The sequence below is a fragment of the Moschus berezovskii genome, chromosome 27, assembly GCF_049115385.1.
Source record: "Moschus berezovskii isolate FMDL1 chromosome 27, NW_MosBer_1.0, whole genome shotgun sequence".
Classification (NCBI taxonomy): domain Eukaryota; kingdom Metazoa; phylum Chordata; class Mammalia; order Artiodactyla; family Moschidae; genus Moschus; species Moschus berezovskii.
This window is the reverse complement of record NC_142486.1, coordinates 36,107,712-36,122,145: the sequence shown is the minus strand read 5'-3', so window position 1 is coordinate 36,122,145 and position 14,434 is coordinate 36,107,712. Positions and strand designations below refer to the sequence as shown.

The window sequence follows — 14,434 nt, the reverse complement described above, 5'->3', positions numbered from 1 at the left end:
GTGTGTCTTAGAGGATGCAGCTGGGAGAGTAAAGCTGAGGGATATGGCAAACGACCTTGAAAAATGGTACAAAATTCTCTGTCAGCCAACTTGGCCTGGAAATGGGGTGTGTGCTAAGCGGCTTCAGTTGTGTCCACCCCTTCGTGGCCCCCATGGGCTGTATAGCCCACCAAGCTTCTCTGTCCATGGGATTCTCCAGGCCAGATACTGGAGTGGGTTGCCATGCCCTCCTCCAGGGGATCTTCCTGACCCAGGGGTCGGACCAGAGTCTTCTAAGTCTCCTGTATTGTCAGGAGGGTTCTTTACCACTAGTGCCACCTAGAAATGGGGAGGTGTGGGTAATTAATCTGCACAGATCTTCCTCAGGAGGTAACGACTGTCAATACCCGCAAGACAAAGAGAATGATTATTGTCAGAGAAACACTCCATTCCCTGTGCATTCTGTTTTGTCCTGTTTTGATGGTCATTTTTCAGGAAGCAGGTAAAGGATGATGGGGACGGTCTCAAGGGCTCCTGATCAGGGGGTGTGGGGGGGTGGCTCCCTCCCCGACTTCAGGGATGGTTGAGCCAAGGAGGTGTGTGCCAAAGGTTCTAGATCTTTCAGGCTATCAAGAGATCTTGCAGATCTACATTTTGTAGACGGTACTTCCGTTTAAAAATGCTCGCTCTTTTTCGAACCGTGCAGTCAAAGCATCATCACTGTTGTTGCCATCATCCCTGTTAGCGTCTTCATCATCATCATCATCACCATCTGTGAACTGGATTTGGTCCAGGAGGCAGCAGTCGGCTCTGTTGGCCAATAGCGACCATGAGTCAGGAGTCAGTCTTCACTGAGTGCTCCCCGATCCCACCCTCCAGCCAATACTTGTGTTTTCTTTCCTTTTTCCTTCTCTTACATGAGTGTTGAAACTTGGGGTAGCTGTGGCTTGGAAGGGTTGGCACTGGCTGGTCATCCTCATGTTGGCTCTCAGGATCCAGGGAAAGGTTGTACTATGTGACAGCATAAGAAGAACCATTTTGGGGTTCCCTCACAGTCCAGTGGCTAAGACTCCTTGCCCCCCATGCAGGGGGCCTAGGTTCATTCCCTGGTCAGGGAACTAGAGGCCATGTGTCACAGCTAAGACCCAGTGCAGTCAACTAAATAAAATAAATAAAAAATGTTTTAAATAGAAAAACTATTAAAAAAAAAAAAAGAAGAAGCACTTGAATCCAGGAAAGGATAAGAGAGGTCAGTAACCATGAAGCAAGTGTCTTGTTGCACAGCAGAAATGAACACAAGATTGTAAAGCAATTATTTTTGTTGTTCATATGCTAGGTCATGTCCGACTTGACTCTGTGACCCCATGGACTGCAGCACGCCAGTCTTCCCTAATCTTCACTATCTCCCGGAGTTTGCTCAAATTCATGTCCATTGAGTCAGTGATGCTATCCAGCCATCTCATCCTCTGTCATCCCCTTCTCCTTTTACCTTTGATCTTTCCCAGCATCAGAGTCTTTTCCAATGTCGGCTCTTTGCATCAGGTGGCCAAAGTATTGAAGCTTCGGCATCAATACTTCCAATGAATATTATACTCTAACTTAAAAAAATAAAAATAAAAAAAGAAGGAATTTGGATAAAGATGAGAAAAACCATGGCCTGTGAGCCAAACCTGGCTTTGACTGTTTCTGTATGGTCCTTAAGCTCAGATTGGTTTATATAATTTTAAACAGTTGAGAAAAAATAAAAAGAATATTTTGTGACAGGTGAAAATTACAGGAAATTCAAATTTCACAATACTTACATACTGTAATCATTTTCATATGAAAATGGCACAGTTTTGAGTAGTTGTAACACAGAGAGTTGAAGGTTCATGACATCTAAAATATTTGTCGCCTGCCCATTTCCAGAGAAAACGTTTGCCCTCCCCTGCTTGCGACCGCCAGTGTGCCAGTGGTACATGGCTCTTGGTTTGAATTCAGTCTGCTGTTCATTCCTACCCATGTTTCCTACCCACTGCCAGGACTATTATCTCTTGTCCTTCGCCTTATTTGTTTTCTTTTATTCTCTCTCTCTATTTAAATTCCTGCAAGATACTATGAGCTTAAGACACCAATACTAGACACTCAGTTCAATTCAGTTCAGTCGCTCAGTCGTGTCCGACTCTTTGCGTCCCCATGAATCACAGCACGCCAGGCCTCCCTGTCCATCACTAACTCCCAGAGTTCACTCAAACTCATGTCCATCGAGTTGGTGATGCTATCCAGCCATCTCATTCTCTGTCGTCCCCTTCTCCTCCCGCCCCCAATCCCTCCCAGCATCAGAGTCTTTTCCAGTGAGTCAACTCGTCGCATGAGGTGGCCAAAGTATTGCAGTTTCAGCTTTAGCATCAGTCCTTCCAATGAACACCCAGGAATGATCTCCTTTAGAATGGACTGGTTGGATCTCCTTGCAGTCCAAGGGACTCTGAAGAGTCTTCTCCAGCACCACAATTCAAAAGCATCAATTCTTCAGTGATCAGCTTTCTTCACAGTCCAACTCTCACATCCATACATGACCACGGGAAAAACCATAACCTTGACTAGACGGACCTTTGTTGGCAAAGTAATGTCTCTGCTTTTTAATATACTATCTAGGTTGGTCATAACTTTCCTTCCAAGGAGTAAGCGTCTTTTAATTTCATGGCTGCAATCACCATCTGCAGTGATTTTGGAGCCCCCAAAAATAAAGTCTGACACTGTTGCCACTGTTTCCCCATCTATTTCCCATAAAGTGATGGGACCAGATGCCATGATCTTTGTTTTCTGAATGTTGAGCTTCAAGCCAACCTTTTCACTCTCCTCTTTCACTTTCATCAAGAGGCTTTCTAGTTCCTCTTCACTTTCTGCCATAAGGGTGGTGTCATCTGCATATCTGAGGTTATTGATGTTTCTCCTAGCAATCTTGATTCCAGCTTGTGCTTCTTCCAGCCCAGCGTTCCTCATGATGTACTCTGCATATAAGTTAAATAAGCAGGGTGACAATATACAACCTTGACACTGTAGCTACCTATTTACTGTGAGCCAATGGGAAGTGAAGATGTACAGAATGTAGTTCCTGCTCCTCTCTCCATGGCACTTTTCCTGGCAAGAACACTGGCGTGAGTAGACATTCCCTTAGAAAGATCTTTCCAACCTAGGGATTGAACCCAGGTCTCCTGCATTGCAGGCAGATGCTTTACCATCTGAGCCACCAGGGAAGCCCACCTTTTAGTGGAAGAAATGGATCCAAAGGGAAAGGATCATATTGGATGCTTCCCATTTGGGGAAGCAGAACACATGTTAGAAAACAAGAGGTTTTGGTTAGTGATCATTGTTTATTTCCATGTTTTATTATTTCATAAAGTTTGGTGGATGGGCTTTGAAAAAGGAAACATTCAATTCACACCACTTCACAAATATAACTACTACAATCATAGATGACAGTCATATCTAAATATAAAATCAGAATCAGAAAAGATGTGAGTAACAGAACTGGAGGTGGCGAGAACAGGAAGAGGAAAACATCGATATGCCCACAGTACAGGTCAAAGCAATGGACAGGGCTGAACCTCTTATTGGGCTCTGACCTCGCAGCCAAAGTGAAAAAGGGCCACAAGACAACAGGCCTTTATTTTCAGAGAGAGGGAAAGGCATGCTAAATGCTCAGGAGCAGAAAAGCTTTTGCAGCTTGGCGTTCTTACAAAGAAAAGAGAAAGCATCCTTTGCAAAGGAAACGGTATTTATCTATACGTTCTGGTTGTATAGGCACGCCTGATTTTATTGTGCTTCCCAGATACTGTGTTTGTTGTTGTTTAACAGACTGAACGTTTATGACAACCCTGAGTCAAGCAAGTCGGTGGACACCGTTCTTCCAACAGCATTGGCTCACCTCACATCTCTGTCATATTTTGGTAACTCTCTCACTGTTTCAGACTTTTTCATTGTTTTTCTATTTGTCCGTGTCTGTGATAACTGATCTTCAAGGTTACGATTACAGCTAGCTGAGGATTCAGATGGTGGGTAGCCTGTTTTAACCAGAAAGTATTTTTTTAATTAAGGCATATACTTCTTTTAGACATAAGGCTATCACACACTTAATAGTCTGTATTATAGTGTAACTATATCTTTTATATGCACTTGAAAGCAGAAACGTGTGCAACTTGCTTTATTGCAATGTTCTCTTAACTGTGGGGGTCTGGAATTCAACCACGATGTCTTCAAGGTCTACCCATATTTCTGAAATATATCATCAAGTTCTTTAAAAACACAACACACGTAGTAATATATAGAAGACTCCTATATTTATGTAACGCTACAGTTTCCATTCCATTCCATGCCGTATTTCATTGAGTATTACCGACTGAATGGACGTGAGTTTGAGCAAACTCCAGGAGATGGTGAAGGACAGGGAAGCCTGGCGTGCTGCAGTCCACGGGGTCGCAAAGAATCGGACACGACTTAGCAACTAAACAAGTTTCCAAAACACTTCCACAATTTTGCTCATCAGAATTCTTGGTGAAGAGGAAGTGAGTATTGTCACTTACATAGGAGATTCAGGAAACAAAGTCTAAATGTATACATTTCTGGCCTTCCTGAATTTCTGCCTCCTGGTCCAGTGGTCTTTCCACCAGAGATGTAACACAATCTGATCCCAGGGCTTTCCAAAGTCAGGAAGAGTTCTCCCCGCCCCCAGGAAGCAGTCTCATGGTAAAGCTACTGTTCTCACTGGTAACTTCTCAGAAGAGCAGTGTTGAAAGTCAGCGTCAAAAGCTAAAGTTAGAAACTGGTATCAGGCTGTTGAGTAAGAGGGGGTCAACTCGCAGCTGTTCCTGGAGCTTTCTGAATCGCAACAAGGTGGCCACTTGGATACATGAGAATCAATTACAGAGAAACCTTGTCAAGATGGCCCCAATTCAGCCTTAAATCATTGCATTCTCTGCCAAACGCTGTCCAGTGTCGTTATCTAGAAATGTAATTATGCAACTAAATCAAGCAGCTAAAATTAGTGTAGTGTAAAAACACCTTGGCGATCTAAAAGTGGAGGCATTGACATTTGGATTTAGAAAAAGCCAATAGTTGAATACGTTTTGCGGTGTCTGATGCTCTCCAAGTTTCAACAGAAATCTATATCCAGTGTCGGGTTTCGAGTTCGAGTTGGGAGGTGGCAAGCAGATGTTGGGCTTGAAGGTGATTTTCAGTGATCCCCCAGGCCTTTAGCGTGGCTTGAGTGGACTCAGTCTGTGCTCTCAAAATTGGGAAACTCTCCACACTAGCAGGTACTTTCCTGGGATACATATTAGAAGGGTGACAATCTACCTGAAGTCAAAGGCGTGTCTATACCAGGCATCCATAGAGGAACAGGAAACACAGGGTAAGAATGCCAAATACACGTCTTGTACACATCTTGAGAAGACGCCAAGCGCTTTTCTCGTCACACAACCCTATGAGGTAGGGTCTGTTATTATCTCAGTTTTCCAAACGAAGAAACGAAGGTTCAGAGATGCTGAGCAACGTGTTCAACGTCACACAGCTGTCAAGTTGGGAAATCCAAGTCAGTATAATTCCACTTCCTGCAATCCCATCTGAGTATCTGAGTGTATCTGTGACCACGTAACGCATGCTGGACCATCACTTGGATGTTTTAGAACATCAGAAAGATCTGAAATACTGGAATGTATTTCTCATCTGTGGTTTTGGTGTACATTAGGTGTGCCTTTAAACTCTGGGAGCAGGAAGTCATCTTATTAATAGATTGCGTATTAAAATATAACAACTGAAAGCTCAAAGACAATGTTAAAAATTTTTTAAGGCATATGAAATTATATTACAGAACAAAATACTGTAGTGGATATGGTGGCCAATTAGGAATTAGGAGCCTGGCACTGCCTCTTGTGTGTGGAGGGCTGTGAGCGTGCAATTCGACTAGCGTGAACCTCATTTCCCGTGTGGACCAGGAACTAGTAATAGTACCTACTTGGGAGAGTTCTGAGAATGAAATTACAAAACATCTGTAAATAATTTAGCTATAGTTCTGTGTGCCGTAGCACACATTGCAAATACTCGCTGGTGGTATGATTATATTTTGGGCACAAGTTGCCCCTTTAAAACTAAAACCAGGGAGCGAGAAAGAGAGAGACGTAGGATAAGAAAATAGCATCTTCTTCGTTTCTCTGTGATCAGTACCAGAGGCTGTCTGCGTTCCTCTACTGAGCTTTTAAGTGGCAGCTGATAATCATATCAATTGACATTTCTCAGCTTTCCTCTCTAACCATCCCACACAGACTCGTTTTTATTTTTTGCCTTTTACCCAAATTCCTTCGGAAAGAGCCCAAATCTGCCAGCCTGACCACCTCACTCCCTGTCTCTGGGTCTCTCTCTGAGAACTAAATTAATGAAGAGTATTTGGTTAGTCATGTTAGGCAAGCCGTTCCCAAAATAGAACCTTCCATTTTGGTAGCTTCAACCCTGCAGCTGCTGTGTCTCTCCCTCGTCTGCGAAGAAAACTTTCACATTAAGAGTTGCTGATGCTGGATTTTCTTTCTCTCCCCTCTGAGTGTTGATGAGCTCTGCGCTCCTGACAGCGGCGATCTGGCTCTCAGCTCTGTGGTTCCGAAGAAGTTGGGTCTATAGATTTTTTTTCTTTCTTTCTTTTTTTCCCCCCAACTCTTCACTGATGCGTTGAGCTTCCGAGGGGATCCCACCTGCCCGTAAAGCATGTTGCCTTCTCAAGGAGTCCTCTTGCATCCCTATGGCGTACCTATGATCGTTCCAGCCGCCCCCTACTTCCCAGGACTGATTCAGGTAATTCAAGGCCACTGCCAGCCAGCAACTTAACTCCAGAGCGCACAGAGTAATAATTGGAATTTTTATGGTTGAGAAAGCAAACACTTTTAATACAGGAAAAAGCCCTCGTGTAGTCTGAGGGAAGACAGTAGGAAATCAAAAAGATGGATCACCCTAATCTGGCTATTGACATCTCTCATGGTTGAATAAATGGTGTAGTTGAGCTATATTTGCTTGTATTGATCGGGCTGCTGTTTAACATTCATGCCTTTGCTTCGGGAGGTTGACCACGGGGCAAAGGATTTGTTCTCCTTCTCGGCTCTCGGAGGGACTCAGTCTCCCACAGCAGATCCCAAGACGGACTAACTGGTCATGAGGTGACTTGGTTAAGAGCTTTCACCCAGGAAACAGAAGGAGCATGAAATACGCATTAATCCTTAGGTTCCGCTTCCCAGGGCTCGTCTGTTTTCATGGAGGGTACCCCCGCCTTCCCAAACCTGAAATTGACCAGTGGCAGGGAGGCAAAAGGACTGGTCTATTGATGGTTAATTTGTGAAGTTCAGAGATGATACTAGGAATCCCTTACCAGATGTTTACATCTGAATGATGGCAAGAAAGGAGATGACTGAAATACATGTTGGTTTCACTTTTAAGGCTTTTCGTTCTGCATTGGGAGAATTATCAAATAAGATATTTGAGGCCTTTTTTTTTTTTTTCTTCATTGTAAGTGTGGCTTTTTAAGCAAATGTTGGCTTCTGGGTATGTGTCTGAATTTCTTTGTGGAAAACTAACTAGTGACAGAGGCTGAACGTCATAGGAAACCCGGATGTTTTCTTTTGTGGTTTGTTTGAGAGCAGTCATCTTTCTGTAATACATTCTGTATCCCCCTTCTCCAGGAAAGAAAAGCTACATGTAGTTAATATGTCCTTTTTACCATCAGTTCTGTGCTCCTCCCTCCACGATCTTCCAAAATTCTTCAAAACCAGATCATTAATTCAAATTTTGGAGGAGGGTTCTGGTCAAACCTCCAGAGTCTCCTTTTCTGAATGTTGTTGATACCTCTTGTAAACTGTAAGAATCTTGGCAATTTGAGCCATTAGGGGTGAGTCCAAAACATAGTGAAACATCTTATCATGCCAGATGTACGGCCCCTGATCATTTGGGAGCCTTCTATATTATGCATGAGGAATAATGGACTACCTGGAGATTGGTCCTCAACAATGTGGAAACAGTTCCATCCTTCCAGGCGAATGCAGGCCAGTGAGGCACTCGGGGTCTGAAGTCAGGCTCGGTGACACACCAGAAAACCTATTACTTTCGTTGGACATTCGGGGTGAAGGTTAGCAGTTGGAGTTTTGTCAGACCCTGGACCGCCCCATCCAATAAATAATTACAAGCAAATCGTGCCCTTCACTCTATGCTGATTGATGCTGAAATTGCTTTTGAAAGTTCTCATAAGTTCCTGTTATAGATTAAGTGCCGGTGTAGGAAAAATAACAGCACCCACTGAAATGGGTGAATGTAATCAGGCTTAATGGACTCGAGAGCTTGTTGGGAATTAAATAACTATCGATCCGCTGGAATACTGCTGTCATTACAAAATGCCACTCTGGACGTATTACTCGGGTGATAGATGGGAAGACACATGGGCGAGCTGAGAAATTGGGGAGGCCCGGTTCCCATTCCTTCCTCCTGTGCAGAGCCTTTGAGAAGCAGATGCAGTTTCTGGGGGGATGGAGCAAAAGATTTTACTTGCAGATCATTGCTGGGATCATGCTTTGTTTTCCAGTAACTAGTTACCCAGAAGTCAGAGAGTGGTGCAGCAGGGGGTCTTAGCCCAGATGCTGTGACAGCCCTCATCTTCTTCCTGTCCCACCCGCCGTGGATCACACAGAAACGCTCTGGGTGGGGAGAGACTGGCCTTCTTTCCACTTTTCTGAGACAGCGTGTGTTATTTATCCAGTGGCATCAAGCAACTCAGACAGTCCATTGCAGTAACATTTGCAAGTGGAGGAAAGGCAACTCAAAGAGAGAACTGTAAGACACACACCCACACACTTGCCTCACAGCTGATGCTTCAGGTGATAGCAGGTGCCCTGTATTCCCGTAGACTCTCAGCTTGCTGACCCATTCGTTGATTGTGTGGGTTTCTTCCCGGACTCTTCAAGATGCAAATGTGTGTGTGGGTGATTTGTCGCTTGTCAAGTCTGACTCTGCGACCCTGTGGACTGCAGCTCACCAGGCTCCTCTGTCCATGGGATTCTCCAGGCAAGAACACTGGAGTGGGTTGCCATGCCCTCCTCCGGGGGATCTTCCCACCCCAGGCTTTCCCAAACTCACAGACTTAGAGAATGAACTTATGGTAGACTCGGGGAGGGAGAGTTAGGAAGTGTGGGATGGACATGTACACACTGCTGTATTTAAAACGGATAACCGATAAGGACCTACTGTATAGCACAGGGAACTCTGCTCAGTGTTATGTGGCAGCCTGGATGAGAAGGGAGTTTGGGGAGGAATGGATACATGTGTATGTATGGCTGAGTCCCTTTGCTGTCCACCTGAAACTGTCACAGCATTGTTAATCGACTCTATCCCAGTACAAAATAGAAGTTTAAAAAAAGATGCCAGGGCTTTCCTAGAGGGAATTAAAGTGCCACCCACATCCTCATAATGTGATCAGTGAGACAGTTCCATGATCCCAAATAGAGTGTGTTCCTTTTGCAGTAGTAAGTTCCCTGTGACTGGAGGTATGAAACAGCTGTAGGGGCCACTTGGCAGGGCTGTCTTATCAGAATTTAAAATTCCTCTCACAGTCTTTCCAACATGAAGAGCCAGTGATTCTGTGGCCTAAGAGTTTCCTTTTCATAATCCTATCAACTGCCACTTTTTCCTATTGCTCTGTTTTTGTCTGCTCAGTCCAAGAAAACAATAATTGATCAGACATCATAAAAGGCTTTTAAGAGAGCATCACCTTATCCTGTAAAGGCAGTAAGCAAAGATGTTTCCTAATAATGCCGAGGATGTGACTCAATAGTATCTTTTGTCCCAGGACTAGATTCAATAGTGACTGCTGACCTCATGGGCCATCCCCAAAGAAAGCTAGATGCTTTACCATATTGAATCTTCTGAACCCATCTTTTGATGTCTGAACTTGTTGAGTAGATAGCAAGGTGAATAGTTTTTCCTTCCAGCTATGTAAAGTTTTCCAGAGTGACCGTGGAGGATTGAGCTGAAGCAGTTTGGACAGTTTTCATGCATAGTAAGAAGCAGAAGAGGAGAAATACTATGAAGTATCAAATATTAACAGTGTATAAACATTGTTCCTTTCCCCTTGGTGTAGAGCGGAATGCTGGTATCTCTGGTTAAGAAGAACCAACGTGTCTTCCCATTGAACTCCTTTATTCGTGTCTCAATTTCCAACAAGACCTTAAATGACCAATGAATTATCTGACCTGAGGACAAAGGAGATTTGACAAATAAATTGTCTGTCAGTCTTGAGTCGAAAAAGCTACCAGGAGAACTTACCCGAGCCGTGGACCAGTGGCTGGCCACACAGCATCAGATGATATCATCTAAACCACAGCTTTTTAACTGATTAGTCTGGGTGGTGTTTGGGTCTAATGAGCCCTTGGCTCTGGGTTCAAGTTCAGACTTGAGCCCCTCCCTCTAGATATTTATCTGTCAGATATAGCCCTTGACCATCACTGCTAGATTATTCTCCACACCAAGACAATTCCATTCTCATCTCTTCCAGGTATTGCAGATCAGGTCTGCAGACTGTTTTCCTAGACAGAGGATGGTGTAGACATGGCCACCTCCACCTCACCATGCATTTTTTTACTTTCAGTTGCTACCCACATGTTCCATGTCATGCACTGTTACATGCACCTGGAAAACAGAAGCAGCCAGTATAGCTACTGATTGTTAGGTTCACAGCTGAGTGGAAGAGAACCTTAAAATACAATTTGACAGTAAAAACATCAGGAAAGCATGATGGGTGATAAGTATTTCATACTCGCTATGTACCAGGCAGGGCTTTTAGCTGATGCTAGTGGTAAAGACCCTGCCTGCCAGTGCAGGAGATGGAAGAGATGTGGGTTCAATCCCTGGGTGGGGAAGATCCCCTGGAGGAGGGCCTGGCAACCCACTCCAGTATTCTTGCCTGGAGAATCCCATGGACAGAGGAGCTTGGCTGGCTATGGTCGATGGGATCACAGAGTCGGGCTTGACTGAAGCGACTTGTATGCACGCATGTACCAGGCACGGTGCTAAATACATATATATTTTATCTCAACTTATCCTAACAATGCAGTTGTCCCCCCCTTTTTTATGGGGGATATTGACTTACAAAATATTCAGCAACCTAAATGTTGAGAGCTATGTTTTATTCAGTAGGAAGTTTTAGGACTTCAAGCCTGGGCCTCTCAAGTAAGCCTGAGCAAACTGCTCCGAGGAGGCGAGGGGAGGAGCCAGGTTATACAGAAGTTTTGTAACAAAGAGCGGGTAGTCTGAGCATCACAAAGATTATTCTTACTGAAAGAAAAGTAGATATCACAAGTTAAGGAATTTAGCACTTTTCTATTATAGGAAGATGCAAGAGTCCAGGCTCACTGAAATCATTCCTTTAATATGCATCTCAGCTATCGGGCCATGATCCTGTGTTTTCACATCCTGAGCTTCCTCAGGGCTCAACGTAGGGAGTGGCTGCAGTCTGATGGCTGCTGGATCACAGGTGTTCTTCTCCTTCCCCGAGGGTCACCAGCCACTGATGATTCTGACATCCTTGTTGACTGACAGGGCAGGAAATGCTCCATGTCCCAGGGATATGACCCCCAGTGGATGCTTTAGACAGTACTAGACCCAAGATATATTGTGTTTTTCCCTGTACACACATACTTCTGTGTGTGTGTGCTGGATACTCAGTCGTGTCTGACTCTCTGCAGCCCTGTGGACTGTAGCCTACCAGGCTCCTTTGTCCATGGAATTTTCCAGGCAAAAATACTGGAGTGGGTACATATATATGGTCAAGTTTAATTTATAAATTAGACACAGAGACTAATAATAATTAATAATAAAATAGAACTATTATAACAATTTGCTGCAACAAAAAAGTTGTGAATGTGTCCCTGATATCTTACTATACAAAGCACACACTTTTATTTTTTCCTTGTTTGAAGTGTCACAGAGTAGATTCATTCTTAACATAGATCTTAGCAATTTTAGCATATGGTTTTGTTGCCTTCCTTATTAGGTTGAGAATGTTTTCCTTTTCATTTCAAGGAAGCACTTGATGGCTTCTCTTTGTCCATCAGAACTGCCAGCATCACTAACTCTTGTACTTTGTGGCTGGTATTCAGGAAAATAAGGATCAGTTGCACCCGAACATCGTGATAACTCAGTAGTCGATCTGAGAACTGAGATAGTTACTAAGCAACTGACTGTGTGAAATCTTCTGAACAAAGGGATGGTCCAAATCCTGGACAGGACAGAATGGGACTGGACCACCCAGAACAACATACAGTTTAAAATGTATGAATTGTTTACTTCTGGAATTTTCCATTTAATATTTTCAAGCTATGGTTGACCTCAGGTAAACCTAGGCGAGCAAACCTGTGGATAATGGTGGTTAGCGTAACCAGAAAGCTGGGTTCTATTTGTCCTACCATTATCTGTAGTTGTAAATCTCCCAAAGCTCTGAAAATCCGTTTTTTTGGGGGTGGGGAGAACATTGGCGCTAAAATGCATTTCAGAAGAAAACCTGACCTGAAATGATGTGTCGCTATTTATAGGCTGTCTTTAGCCTACTCAGTGTGAATATTCATATATTTTGCTATGGGAATTTTTCTGTGTTTGATTTCAGAGTGTTGTCCCAGGCCCTGCTGAGAAAGTTACATAATCTGTGTCTGATGGATTCCCTTTCTGGAAAAGAAAAATCTCCCCAAATCTGAATTTCAAGATAGAGGTGACCCCAGGGGTCTTGGATGAGAAATCACAGTCATGTATTACAATGCCTTTTCTGCATATGGAGGACCTGAAACTGATATTTAGAGAAAGGTCACTTGCCCAAGGTCACAAGGATTGTCAGTGCCAGAGCTGAGATGTGGACCACGTCTGGGGGACTGGAACCTTTGTTCTTTGTCACAGATCCACTGTTGAGGTGCATATGGAGATACAGGAGAGGGAGACAATGGATGCCTCTTGAGTGGGAAAGAGGGCCGTTCAGAGGGGAATGAGGGCTTCCGAGGTGGCGCTGGTGGTAAAGAACACACCTACCAATGCAGGAGACGCAAGAGACGCGGGTTCGACCCCTGGGTCGGGAAGATCCCCTACAAGAGGGCCTGGCAACCCACTCCAGTATTCTTGCCTGGAGAATCCCACTTATAGAGGAGCCTGGAGGGCTATAGTCTATCAGGTCGTAGAGTCAAACACAGTTGAAGCAACTTAGCATGCATGCATGCAGAGGGGAAAGGTGGCATTCAAGTCGGGCTGTAGAGCATCATCAGACATTCTCTGGGCAAACAGAGGAGAAAGCCCTTCCTAGCAGAGCAGAGAACATGGGTGAGCTCAGATGCTTGGGTTGACATATCAGGACAGCTTCAGTATCTTCCCCAACCCACTGGCACTGTATGTCTTGCCATTGTGTAAATACAGGTCTCAAAAGACAGGGCTCCAGAGGAGCTGGGAGGAATCTCAGAAATGGAGCTTCTGAGACCCAAATCTCTCTGTGCCCACACAGAAATGGGCTCTCTAATGCCCTTCTCTGAATCCAGCAGGTGAATGTCGAATTCCTTGGATTTTGAGTCCCGATTGCTGTTTGCTATCCTTTCTCTCTGAAGCAGTAAACTCTCTGAAGGCTGTGTTCTCCAACCTGTACCCCACGGAATTAGATGGCAGCAGAGAAATGAGGAATGCCTCCCTGACATGGATAGCAGTGGTAGAGGCAAACCCCTCACTTTGGATTTTGAAGCAGAAATCAGCATCATTGAATTGGGTGGTGTATTTAATGAGAGATCTGTATACACCTGTGTAGTGAGGTCACAGGAAGGAGGAACACCGCCCTCCCCCAGGACCCTCTTGTCTAACACTCGAAAATGAATATTCCAGGAGACACACTTGCTGACAAAGCCAGCGACTTTTGGGGGAAGGGGTGCCCAAGTGGAGAGCTGCAGGGGAAGGAAACCCAGGAGACCTGCTCTGCCATGTGGCTCGCATTCTAGGGTTTTATGGTGATGGGTTAGTCTCCGGATTTTCTGGTCAGTCACTGTGACTCAGGGTCCTTCCTGCTGGTACATGCATCACTCAGCCAAGATGGATTCCAGCGAGGAGGATTCTGGGAGGTTGGTAGGACATATGGAGTCTCCTCTCTCCTTTTGACCTTTGTGGAATTCTTCCAGTTAGTTCCAAGTTCCTTACCAGGACGTCCTGTTGTCAGGTAACTCATGCAAGTGGTTACTCTCAGGCCTAGTCAGAGTGGGTGGTTTTAGTCAGTGGTTCCTCTCACAGTGAAACCAAGAATTATCAAACTTCTGGTTTTAGCAGTGGACCAAAAATAACTGGCCCCTACAGAAAGGTAGAGTAATGTATGAGGAACATGCAGGGCACTGGTGTAAACCTGAAGAAAATAAACTATTTTGCTCAGTGCCTGGTGGAGCCA

General features: G+C 44.4%; 1 protein-coding gene across 9 annotated transcripts in view; it reads left to right on the top strand.

Moving 5' to 3' along the window:
• Window positions 1–6,448: 6,448 nt before the first annotated feature.
• The window catches only part of RBFOX1 (RNA binding fox-1 homolog 1), a 411,330-nt gene continuing 403,344 nt past the window's right edge, over window positions 6,449–14,434 (top strand). For 3 of the 9 annotated variants that reach the window (XM_055409444.2, XM_055409440.2, XM_055409443.2), the window contains exon 1: window positions 6,453–6,798. In XM_055409444.2, the coding sequence (XP_055265419.1) occupies window positions 6,712–6,798 (87 nt within the window). In that variant the 5' untranslated portion in view covers window positions 6,453–6,711. Of the gene's footprint in view, window positions 6,799–14,434 lie in introns of all 9 variants that reach the window. The other 6 variants (XM_055409439.2, XM_088833069.1, XM_055409445.2 and 3 more) reach the window with 4 other exon arrangements.